At 60.2% G+C, this 12,060-nt stretch overlaps 1 protein-coding gene across 1 annotated transcript in view; it reads right to left on the bottom strand.

Annotated features, from left to right (window-relative positions):
• Positions 1 to 12,060, bottom strand: part of FAM20C (FAM20C golgi associated secretory pathway kinase) — a 47,249-nt gene that overhangs the window by 23,336 nt on the left and 11,853 nt on the right. The window contains exon 3 of the mRNA XM_045462357.1: positions 9,881 to 9,959. Within this exon, the coding sequence (XP_045318313.1) occupies positions 9,881 to 9,959 (79 nt within the window). The remainder of the gene's footprint in view (positions 1 to 9,880; positions 9,960 to 12,060) is intronic.

Here is a 12,060-nt window from a genome sequence, read left to right as displayed (position 1 = left end):
CCCCCCTGCCTCACTGCCAGGACCCTAGACCCCGCTGCCCCGTGCTCTCAGGGACGTCCTCCACACCTGCCCACATTGGTCTGGGAGCTTCCTCAGAAGCGGATCAGATGGTAGCACCGCCCCCATCACAGCACATCCACTGAAGTCCCGGCCCCGGCGCCCAGAGTCCCCCCACACACCCTGGGTCCCAGCCACCCCGAATCGTCCTTCCGCGGCGCCTCCGTTGGCCAACGCCTTCTCGTCTGCTGAAGCTCAGGTCACAAGATCTGCCCCATCCCCAGCCGTGTGGAGAAGGCTGCTCCTGGCTAAGCCCCATGATGCACCTGCCCCCCTGCCCGTGGGCTCTTCTGTCCCGCTTCCCCAGCTGTGGCACTCAGGGAGCCCCACGGGAAATGAGCCGACCGCCGTAAAACCTCGCTTTCTTGTCGGGGTGCTCTTGAGGGTCGGCAGGGAGCCCCGGTGCCCTGAGGCGGCACCACACCACCCCGGCGCGCAAAGCCGCACTCGGCTCCTGTCACAGGGAGGCCGGCAGGGCGTGCCTGCTCGGGTCTTCAGCCTACCCTGCCCTGCCCTGGCCTCTCCGTACCCGTGTGGGCCACCGGCCTCAGACGGGACCACAGGTGGCCCGTCGCTAGAACGTTCTGTCCGAGACCTTCACGTGTCTGGTGCTCGCCTTACGGCTTACACACCCCCTACTGCCACGAGGCCCGGAGCCACACCCGCATGCGGGCGACGCTCTGCCGGTTCCCGGGGGGGGGGGGGGAGGAACCTCCACACAGCAGGGGAGAGGCCTGTCGCCAAATCGTCTCTGCCGCGTTGCTCAGCCGGAACCCTCTCGGGACGACGTGGCCTCTGAAATGTTCACGTCCTCCCCACTAGAACTTAGGCTCCCTGCCAGGCCGGACCTTATCGCTCTGGTTCAGGGCCCTGCAGTAGGCACCAAGTCGTAAGTCGGCCGTAAGGCAGGCCGGTGGGGGTGCAGAACGAGGGTGGGCCCAGTCACCAGGACTCATAGGGGTCTACAGCAGAGACAGGGGCTCTAGCAGCTTCTGGGGGGGGTGGGTCACGGTCTGACCCGTGAAGCTGGCTGGGCTGCCCGCGGGGGAGGGTGCTGGCGCTCCTGGAAGCCAGTCGGGAGGAGGGTGGGAAGCGGGCTCGCAGGTTGGCCCACGCTAAGCGTAGACACAAAGCGGTCCTTGTTCACCTCCGGTCAGGCCCAGGCCTCTGCTGGCTCCACACCCAGTGGCTGGCTATTGGGCAATCAGTTTGCCTTAGGGGCCCGGGTCAGGGCACCGGTGGAGAGAAAATATGAATTATTTATCAAGAGAATGACAAATCCTTGGAAACCCTGCTAAGTGCCTGCTCACTGGTCCTCAGAATCTTTTTATTTCCCCGAGCCTTAGTATGTAAGGCACTGCCTCGAAGTCCTTCTGCACCCAAGAGGAACTCCTATTCACCCTGCAAAACCCAGCTCGAAGGTCTTCTCCCAAGGTTGTTTGGCAGCCAAGACTCCTCCTTTCTTGCCCTCCCACCTTGTACGGCCTCGCCAGTGGTCCTGCGTGGGTCTGTGCCCAGGTCCGTCCATAAGCCAATCTGAGCTCTCACCCCTGGGAGCTGTTCTGGCCCCGTGCCAGAGGCCCGGCACAGGGAGCACAAGACCACAGGTTCTCCTAGGCTCAGTGAATCATTCTCAGGAGCATCTGTTTTCAGAACCGCACCTGCTGTTCACACAGCCCCGTGGCCACCCTCGGGCCTCTGGGCTTTGACCGTGTTGGATGCCAGCAGTGTCTCACCTGCCCACCAGAGCCCTCCCAGGTCGCCTCTGGGCCTCAGGACAGCAGCGTGCGTGGAGGAAGCCTGTGGCCCGAGTAGGGTCAGCCTCGGCACTGCCCGGTGGGGACCACGGACAGCCTACCGCAGCCTCCCTGCCCGCACAGGCCTGCGGGACAGGGGAAAGCCAGCAGCTCCCAGCTGCCTCTCTGCATCAGGCAGCCGCCACACGGACATCACTTCGGGAATTCCTGCCCCACAGCGGCCCCAAGGCAGGGCACCCCTGCCAGCTGAGGAGCTCAGGCTCTCCGGGGGCCTCACCCCACATCCAGATTCCAGATGGGGGCCCAGTGAGGGCCAGGGGCTGCTCAGGATGACCCAGAGTTCAGGAAAATGTCCCTGAGGCGGGTGCCTGTCTGGGAGTTTGGCCCCTGGTCAGACACTGGCCATGTGGGGGGCCTGCAGGTTAATGGGGGGTGGTGGTCGCTCAGTGGTCTCCAGCGTGTGGCTCCCTGCATGGCCCCACAGCCTCTTGGGCCCTCAGCTCGTGGGGGAGGCAGCTGCCCTGCGCCCAGGGCAGGGCCAAGGTCACGGGGAGCGGGCCTTCAGACCAAGGTGGTGATCACAGAGGGGACTCTGCTCGCCTGCTGGTGCCTCCTGCTCTCAGGATACACTCTGCCTGGTGGACCACGCTTGGTCAGAGCGGGAGGGAGGCTCGGGGCTCTGCGTGTAGACATACTGCCTCAGCCGGAACATTCTTGTGCAGCTGCCTCTGTGCATGCATCTCGACTGCTCGGAATTCCTGGGCCTCAAACAGCCGTTTGAGGACGGTTTCTCTGGGTTACACACACACACACACACACACACACACGCACACACACACACGTTTCCATTCTTTGCAGAGACAAACAGATGGCCAGTCTGCAAGCCCTGCAGCAGGACGCACGGTTGAGGCCTCCAGCCACTGGGCCAAGGCTTGGCCGTGCAGAGAACAGGTAACTCAAGGCGGACAAGGCTTGCTGGACTGGAGGCCCTTCCCTGTGCTCCATAAACACAGATAAACAGCAAACAGGAGGCGAATCGGAGTGTTTAGGCCTCTTCACCATGTGCGGTGCCTCCGGAAATCTGCCGGCTGGGAGACGTAGCAGACCCCGGCCCCAGCAACGTGGGTCCCACCACAGCCCTGCCTCAGCCTGATGACGCCCGAAGGGCCGCGACCTGGCATCCGGGAGCCTGGACCACAGCCCTGGCCGGCTGCCCTCCCCCCGTTGATATTTAAGCCCCCTGGGTCCTCAGTTTCCTCCTCCTTGAGGGGGAGTGGGCGATACAAGTAAAGCCTACTTCTGCGGTTGGAAAGGTCAAAGGACTTGGTGTGAGTGACAAAGCTGTCAGCTACCCATCACCTGCTCCTTCACTGGCCAGAGCAGCGACCGAACAACCCTGAGAGGTGTGCAAAGAGGAGGAAGTCCGAGGGTCAGAACCCACACGGCAGCCTTGGACGCACGTTCTTTCTGCATCCACATGGAGACACGAAAGCGAAGGGGGAAGAGAAGCAGGTGAGTGCTCCCCCTGCACGGGGGCGGTCACCACCGACGGGTGTCACAGAGCTGTGCGCGCACAGTTGGCCCCGATGCTGTCCATCGATTCTCCCAAACCCGGGGAGCCTCCTGCCCTTCTAGGCAAGGGGAGCAGGGACCGAGGCCCAGACCTTGGGATCAACACGTTCACTGCCTGTGACCTCTCCAGGCCGTGTGGACAACCTCTCGCCTGCCCGTTCGTCCCCAGCACAGCCCCCACAGCGAGCAGAGACATCGGATTCCAGCCCAGGCACCAGGCTCCACCCTGGGAACCTCGCCCTGGGTTATAGACCGCCGTATGGCCTCCAGACGGCTCTGGCAGGACCTCTTACAGCCAAACACAGCCCCACCCTGTGACCAGGCACTTCATTCCGTACCCCCAAAACAGGGTCCTCCAAAAACACAAGCACGGGCACAGCAGCATAGGGTTCCATGCACAGAAGGACAAGGGATGGCTGTCTATGTGCAGGAATTGGGTTTTACAAACACTTACAATATTTGCTCTTGGGCTCATCTAATCTCTCAACACATAGAAAATGAGGTCCCAGGATGGTTGGAGGGCCAAGTGACGAACAGTGAGGATGAAGACTTTAGTACCCTTGTCAACCACGGCACTGAGAAGGGGTGTTGTTGGTGAACAAGGAGACTGTGCTTATCTGGGTGCCCAAACGGGTTGGATTGTGCCCCAAAAATATATGTTGAAGTCCTAACCCTGAAACCTGAGAACCTCCCGCGTCCTGACCCTGGGACCCGCGAACCTCCCTCGTCCTGGCCCTGGGACCCGCGAACCTCCCGCGTCCTGACCTTGGGACCCAAGAACCTCCCACATCCTGACCCTGGGACCCGCGAACCTCCCGCGTCCTGGCCCTGGGACCCGCGAACCTCCCGCGTCCTGGCCCTGGGACCCGCGAACCTCCCGCGTCCTGGCCCTGGGACCCGCGAACCTCCCGCGTCCTGGCCCTGGGACCCGCGAACCTCCCGCGTCCTGACCTTGGGACCCAAGAACCTCCCACATCCTGACCCTGGGACCTGCGAACCTCCCGCGTCCTGGCCCTGGGACCCGCAAACATCCCGCATATTGACCTTGGGACCCGCGAACATACTAGTCCTGACCCTGGGACCCGCGAACCTCCCGCATCCTGGCCCTGGGACCCGCGAACCTCCTGAGTCCTGGCCCTGGGACCCAAGAACCTCCCACGTCCTGGCCCTGGGACCCATGAACATTCTGAGTCCTGGCCCTGGGACCCGCGAACCTCCCGCGTCCTGGCCCTGGGACCCGCAAATGTTCCGAGTCCTGACCCTGGGATCCACAAACCTGACCTTACTTGGAAGTAGGGACTCTGAGGACGTGATGGTTAATAGGAGGTCACGCTGGAGCAGGGTGGGCCACAGCGGAGGTCCCTTCTGAAAGCCCTCCAGCCACCTGCCCTGCACTAGCCAGCCCCGGTCATACTCGAAGGTGAGGGGAGCTTGTCTGCCCCCGTCTGCCGCCGTCTGCCCACCTGATTCGCTTTGTGCACAGGCACCACCCATGAGCCAGGCCCCCATCCTGGGGCCGCACTTCTGGAGCACTCTGCTCTCTGTCCCATCTGAGTAGTGGGACGGCGGAGTCCGCACAGAGTGTGGGTCCGAGGCACGAGGCCAGGCCCAGAGGCTCGGTGGGCACGTGTGGGATGGCTGTGAATGTTTGTGCTGGGGGGGGGGGGGGGGGGGTCACAGCCCGTGTCATGGGCCTGCCCGGAAGGCTCCTTTTCGAGAAGCAGGTTGAAGTTCGTCGCCACGAGCCATGCTCTCTGGAACGTCCAACTGAGTCCACCCACTGTGGCCAAGCCACCGGCTTCTTGCAGCCGCCTGTGGGGCACGTGGTGCCCGTGGCTACCCTGCTTGCTCTGTGGACACATCGGCCTCGCAGACCTCAGCCACACAGCTCGCCGCCGACGTAGCGTGCGTGTTGTCTCAACGTTCACCCGTAAACGTTATGCTGAAACCAAGTAGACAAACAGAGCACCCTCAGAACAAAAGCCTTGGGCCGCAGGGGCACCTGGGGGGCTCGGTCCGTCGGTCGTCCGACTCCTGCTTTTGGCTCAGGTCATGACCTCACGGTTTGTGAGTTTGAGCCGCGTGCCTGTCTCTGTGCTAACCGTGAGGAGCCTGCTTGGGATTCTCTCTCCTTCTGTCTGCTCCTCCGTAGCGCGTGCGCTCGGTCTCTCAAAAATGATAAATAAACTTAAAAACGAAAACTCTCGCGCTTCAAAGGACACCACACACGTGATGTGGGCCTTGGGCTCAAAATACATAAAGAATGCTTACAACTTCCTAATGAAGAGACAACCCCCCTGGAAAATGGCAGGTTTGAGTAGACATTCCTCCAGAAAAGATACACAAATGGCCAACAAGGACGTGTCAAGACGCTCGACATCATTAGTCATCAGGAAAATGCGGGGCTAAACCACTAGGAGACAGACACCACACGGCAGGGGGGCCGGGATCGAAGAGACAGATAATAACAGCCACTGGCCAGGATGAAGGGTGGCCGCGGATATAAGGGGAGCGGCTCCCGTGGGAAACAGTCTGGCAGTCTCTCCGACAGGTCAGTTCAGTTGTTAGAAGACCCAGCAACTCCGCTCCTACGTGTGGACCCGAGAGACACGAAAACACACGTCCATGCAAAAACCTGTCCGTGAGTATTCACGGCGGCGATATTCCCAACAACCCCAAACTGCAACTAGCCCCAATGCCATTAACAGGTGGAAGTACAAATAAAATGTGGCCCAGCCCCACGAGGCAGTATCGTTCGGCCCAGAAAGGAGCGGGGCGCTGGCACCTGCCACAGTATGGGTCATCCCGGAGGACGCGGTGCTGGGCGAAAGAAGCTGGTCACGTTTGTGTGCGATTCTATTGGGAGGAAGCTCCAGAATTGGTAAATCCCGGAGACCGAAGATGGATTGGTGGCGTCTGGGCCTACAGGGTGGGCGAGGGGGACCCGGGCAGTGACGGCAACACCGCATGGGGTTCTTCCTAGAGTCACCAAAAGGTTCCCAAGTGGATTGTGGTGACGGATGCTCATTTCTGTGAGTGCACTAAAAGCTGCTGAGTCGTAGGCTTTGAGTGAGCGAACCGTACGATACGTGAATTACATCTTGCCCCTCACTTGTTAGAAACCTTACTTTAACCCTGAAGCAAGAAAGTCCAGAAACTCGCGAGCTAATGTGCTAGGGGTGTGTTTTTCAGTGACTTTTAAAAAACGTGTAATGCTAAACTTTAAGTGGTCATCCCCATGCACAGAAACCACACTTTGCAGGACCCCCAGTCTCCACCCCCATCTCACCAGCCACCCTCTCCTAGAGCCTCGTAACTTATATCCTTCAAGATCTTGGAGGAAAAGTACTACCATATAATTAATTCCTAATATTGGACTGACAACTTAGGAAACTTTCAGGAGTTCAGAGAAGCAAGTGTTTCTTAAAAAGAACTATTAATCATGGATTTTAGTTTTTTAATGCCATGGTCAGAAACCACAGCTGTTTTCACATTCAGACCACAGCCACTGGGGACAGGAATGGCGTGTGCAGCCTCCTGGGGTCCTGGGCCTGGGCCCCAGGGTCCTCAGGGGAGTGGAGGCTGCTGGCAACGGGACCACAGTCAATGCCAGGCTCAGGGCACGGTCAGCGGAGGGGAGTCCGGATGCCAGGAAATGCCCGGATACGACCCAGCAGAGCAGCAAGAGGATGGGACGAGAGGGGGGCAACGCCATCGGCTTGTGACCCCTGCCCTGTGCCCACCGTGCCCGGCCAGTCCTCTGCCTAGGACCAGGCTGTGTGCAGGGGAAGGGGCCTGGCTCACCTCAGGATGCCCACCATGGCTCTGGCAGTCTAGCTCACGGGTCATGGACATACACTCTCCCTTCCTGGCCTCATTTTCCCCAGTTGCCTAGAGATTCTCAACCCTGCTTCCATGGCTTCAGCCTGGCCTCAACATCCCCCTGGCCCTTGCTGAGCACGGGCAGAAACCCTGTCCCAGATGGTCCATGTGTGGCCTCAGCCTTCAGATGCCAAACAGGTAGGACCAGACCTCCCTCCTGCTCTAAACAGGCTGGGTGCTGAGAATTCGGGAGAAAAGGGGCAGACGTGAGCTATGTGAGCTTTCCGGGCATCCGTGAGCCTGGCTGTCCTACCCTGCCAGACCGCTATATTCCTCCACGACCATGGAGGTGATGGTGCCCACCCTGGAGGAGGAACCCGGGGGAGGCTGGGAAGGAGTGGCTTGGGGAGGCCATAGTGGAGGCCGGGGGCGGGGGGTGAAGTTAGGGGAGGGGAGACCCGGAAGAGGAGGAGGCTGGGCCGGGGCAGGGCCAGGGGAGGCCGGGAGAGGCCAGAGGAGGGAAGGCTAGGAGGAGGGGAAGCCCAGGGGAGAGGGAGGCCGGGGTGGGGGCGGAGGCCAGGCTCCCTGGACTTTGGGCTCGACCTCAGGCAGTCTATACGACTTCCCCGGGTCCTGGTTCCCTCATGTTTATGTGGCAGGACAACAGCGAGAATAATACTGCTTCCTGTAACTCACAGAGGCGTTTCGAAGACACAACAACAAATGTGTGACCCCGTGGCACAGAGCCCGGCCCAGGAAATGCCAGGACGGCTGCGCCTGCACAGAGCGGCCACTCAGGCAATGCCACCAATGCTGCCGTGTTTCCGCCCACACGGGGCGTCCTGGCCGCAGGCATTCGCACAGGTCACTCCACGGAGGGACAGGAAGGGCACCGCTGTGACATTAAGGGACCTAGAAGTAGCCGTTCTACTTCAGCTCCCTGTGAGAGGCTGCGACCTCTCAACTGTTTCCCCTCGGCCGAGGGGCTGAAACCGTGAAGAAGCCCAAGGAGGGTGGAAAGTGTCACAAGGAACCCGTGCCTGCTCCAGGCCTCACCTCCTTCCCGAATGGTCCACGAGAAGCCCATACCCACTCCAGGCCTCAGTCCCCTCCAGAATGTTCCACGAGGAGCCCGTGCCTGCCCCCAGGCTGCATACCCTCTAGCTGTCTCACCCCAGTCGTCCCTCGTGAGTCGGGGACACGTGAACCATGCTGGCCGTCCACACGCCTGCCTCCAGCCGTCCTCCTGAGACAGCCAAGCCCGTTAACGGCTCCCTCTTCTCTACGATTCTCCTGACGGAGGTGCCAACTTCCCTTCCCGCAGCCACAGGGAAGGAGGTGCCGTGCTCACGGACCCTCGACACGGTCAGGGGTGGCATCAGCACTCCTCAGCATGGGGCATGCCCACTGTATCCCGGCAGCCCCAGGCCTTCGCCCTCCCCTGGTGCCTTCGTCTTGCCTGTGTGAATAAGGTCCCACCTGCTCCGGGCAGCCCCAGACCACAGACAGGTCAAGCGGATCCTCGGGGAAGCCCCCAGCAGGACATCTGGCCCAAGGAATGAGAGCAACAGTCCCAGAAGCACCCTGACACCAAATCGTACCTTCGGTCACAAGTTACACACTAGCAGCTAGATTTTCTTTGGCCCGAAAGGTATTTGGAATGCTTCTCAATTAGTTACCATCATTCTCAACGTTTGAAAATTAAGCAGAAGAGATGTTCCAGCTTATTCTGAAAATCGTGTATCAGGACAAGTGGCCACGATCTGGTGAACAAAAGACAGCTTCCCTTCGTCCCACCACCCCCCAGAGCGGCAGGCTCACACAACTTGCACGGTCCTTGTGGGCCCTCGGGGGTGCAGCAAACCCTTGCCGGTGCACGAACAGCCTTGTCGGGGCTAACAAAGGGTGGCAGAGCGACCTTGGACCACACGGATACCCAAGCCCCAGGATCACCGGAGCGGACATCAAAACCACGATGCTCCTTGTGAATTTTCTTGGGATGGCCGGGATGTCAAATGTCCCTTCTCCACCATTCCCACAAATTTTCGTGCGCCAGCGAGTACCCTAATGTTTATTTCGGTAGCATGGTTTCTGCTGTATTTGGAGCAGGAAACTACAGGTGAGGGGTCAACCCAGCCCCCTGTTAGTTTTAGAAATAAAGCTTTATTGACACACAGCCACGTCTGTTTACCGAGACGTTGTTTGGCCGCTTTGGGGCTGGGACAGCAGAGTCGATTAGTGGAGACACGGACCGTGCAGCCTGCAAAACCTACAATGTCTATCGGCTGGCCCTTTATAAAAAAGTTTGCTGACCCCCAAGGCAGGCAGGAGAGGCAAAAGTCACCTCCTTTAGGGGCATTCTTTGGTGCCCATATTCGGGCTCCTTGTTTAAAACACTTATGCTCCCTGGGGTAGAAATGCTCTGCCAGTGGATGAAGGTGGAGAGAGGGAGGACTGGGGAGGCCAGGAAGGGGAGCGGGTAAGGGTACCGGGCCCTTGTGCTGCCCGCTTGCCTTGATGGGGAGAAAGCCCCGAGCAGTCACCCATAGTTCACCCGAAACACCTCTGGGAGGAAACCCTGCATTTTCCACTAGAGACTTGGTGCCTGCGTGTTCCAGCACAGACCATCCCCACGCCTGGCACCCTAGTCCCAACCAGCCCCCAGTACTCACTTCATGGGTTTGAACAGTGCTTGCCCATAATTCTGGAATGTCATGATGAGCTTGAGCTGCGTGCCCCCCGACTTCATGGCTGCAGGAGAGAGGGAAAGAGACACGGGGTCACTTGCTGCGCTCAGCTCGTCCCGCTGTGGGTAAGTGCGCAGCTCCCACCCGGGTCCCGAGGCCCCGCCTGGGCCTCTGGATGTGGTTGCGGGCTCCATTCTGTCTGGGAGGTCTGGGGTTTCCTGCACTGACAGTGATACACATCCCACCTTGATATTTAGGTGCTGGGTCTGCAGGGGGTGGAGGGGGGGGGCGGGTGGGCGGAATCTCTCAGGCAGTCTGACCCATAGACAAAGGGAATGGCTTCTAGAAAGGATGGCCAGGTATAGGTACCTGCCAGCCACGCCTCCCTCCCCCAGACCCCTGCACGACCTCATCACACGCCCACCCACCCACGCCTACACACCGCCGCTTGCCCCGTCTAAGTCTGTGGGGTTCTGTTGGAAGCCTGAGCAGGCTTAGTCTGAGACCCTGAAGACCCCTTGGCTGGAAGCAGCTCATTCATTACAGGGGCCTTCCGGGGGGCTCCCGATGGACATGGCTCCAGAAGCAACATTATGGTTTCCCGGATGCTGCACCAGCTCAGAAGTCTAAAGAATCCCTGAAAAGACCCACTCTTCCCCAGACTGCGGTTCTCTCTTATGGATGGGGCTAAAGGAAGGGAAATAGGGGTCTCCATAAGATGGGGGGTAGGAGGCTGGGCTTGGCCTGTGGCCACCTCAGGAGCTGGGTGGGCTGGCCCACCCCACCATCTATGCGGCAAGGGCCAGACCACGTGAAACAGGTCACACAGAGGGCCTCCTGTATCCCCACCCGGCACCAGCTCTGCTTCTGTCACAGGCGGGAGTCAGGGCGCGGCTGAGCACGTTTCCAGCCTCGAGCAAGCCTGTGCACCCGCCCATCCCAGCGGGTGGGAGGGAGGTGGCTGGGGCACCTGGCTGTGTGGCAGTCCTTTGCCAGCAGGGAGGGAGTGGTCGGCACAAGGCAGTGGAACAGCCAGGAACCAGGTAGATACCGCCCGCCACCATGTAGGGGGGCCGGCTACATGGGTGGAGGGTGCAAGCCAGGGGAAGGAGGCTGAGGCAGCCACAGCAGATGATGGTGGTTTGTATGACAGAGGTGGGGAAAATGGAAAAATTAAAGAAATATCTGGGGGTCCAAGGAATCATTTAGTGGAGTAGGTGTGGGTATGGAGGTGAGAGAGGAACCTAGGGTGACTCCTGGATTCCAGGGGGTCAGCGAATGGGTGGGGAAGAATGTGCATGGAGGTGAAGATCAAGGCCAGGTGACTACAGGATAACTGAGGGGCACCATACTGGGGGTGAGCCATACTGAAGGGCGCCATACTGGAGGGCTCCATACTGCAGGGTGCCATACTGGAGGGGTGCTATACTGGGGGAGGGGGCCATACTGGAGGGGGCCATACTGGAGGGGTGCTATACTGGGGGAGGGGGCCATACTGGAGGGCGCCATACTGGAGGGGTGCTATACTAGGGGGGGCATACTGGAGGGGGCCATACTGGAGGGGTGCTATACTGGGGGAGGGTGCCATACTGGAGGGTGCCATACTGGAGGGGTGCTATACTAGGGGGGGCATACTGGAGGGGGCCATACTGGAGGGGCACCAGACTGGACGCCGCCATACTGGAGGGGAGCTATACTGGAGGGTGACATACTGGGGGGGCATACTGGAGGGCACCATACTGGAGGGTGCCATAATGAGGGGGCATACTGGAGGGGTGCTATACTGGGGGAGGGTGCCATACTGGAGGGTGCCATACTGGAGGGGTGCTATACTAGGGGGGGCATACTGGAGGGGGCCATACTGGAGGGGCACCAGACTGGACGCCGCCATACTGGAGGGGAGCTATACTGGAGGGTGACATACTGGGGGGGCATACTGGAGGGCGCCATACTGGAGGGTGCCATAATGGGGGGCATACTGGAGGGGTGCTATACTGGGGGGGCATACTGGATGGGTGCCATACTGGAGGGCACCATACTGGAGGGGTGCTCTCCTGGGGGGGGGCATACCGGAGGGCGCCATACTGGAGGGTGCCATACTGGAGGGCACCATACTGGAGGGGTACTATATTGGGGGGCACACTGGAGGTTGCCATACTGGGGGG

This window comes from Leopardus geoffroyi, chromosome E3 (assembly GCF_018350155.1).
Source record: "Leopardus geoffroyi isolate Oge1 chromosome E3, O.geoffroyi_Oge1_pat1.0, whole genome shotgun sequence".
NCBI lineage: Eukaryota > Metazoa > Chordata > Mammalia > Carnivora > Felidae > Leopardus > Leopardus geoffroyi.
The sequence above is the reverse complement of the archived record's forward strand: the minus strand, read 5'-3'. Positions and strand labels throughout refer to the sequence as shown.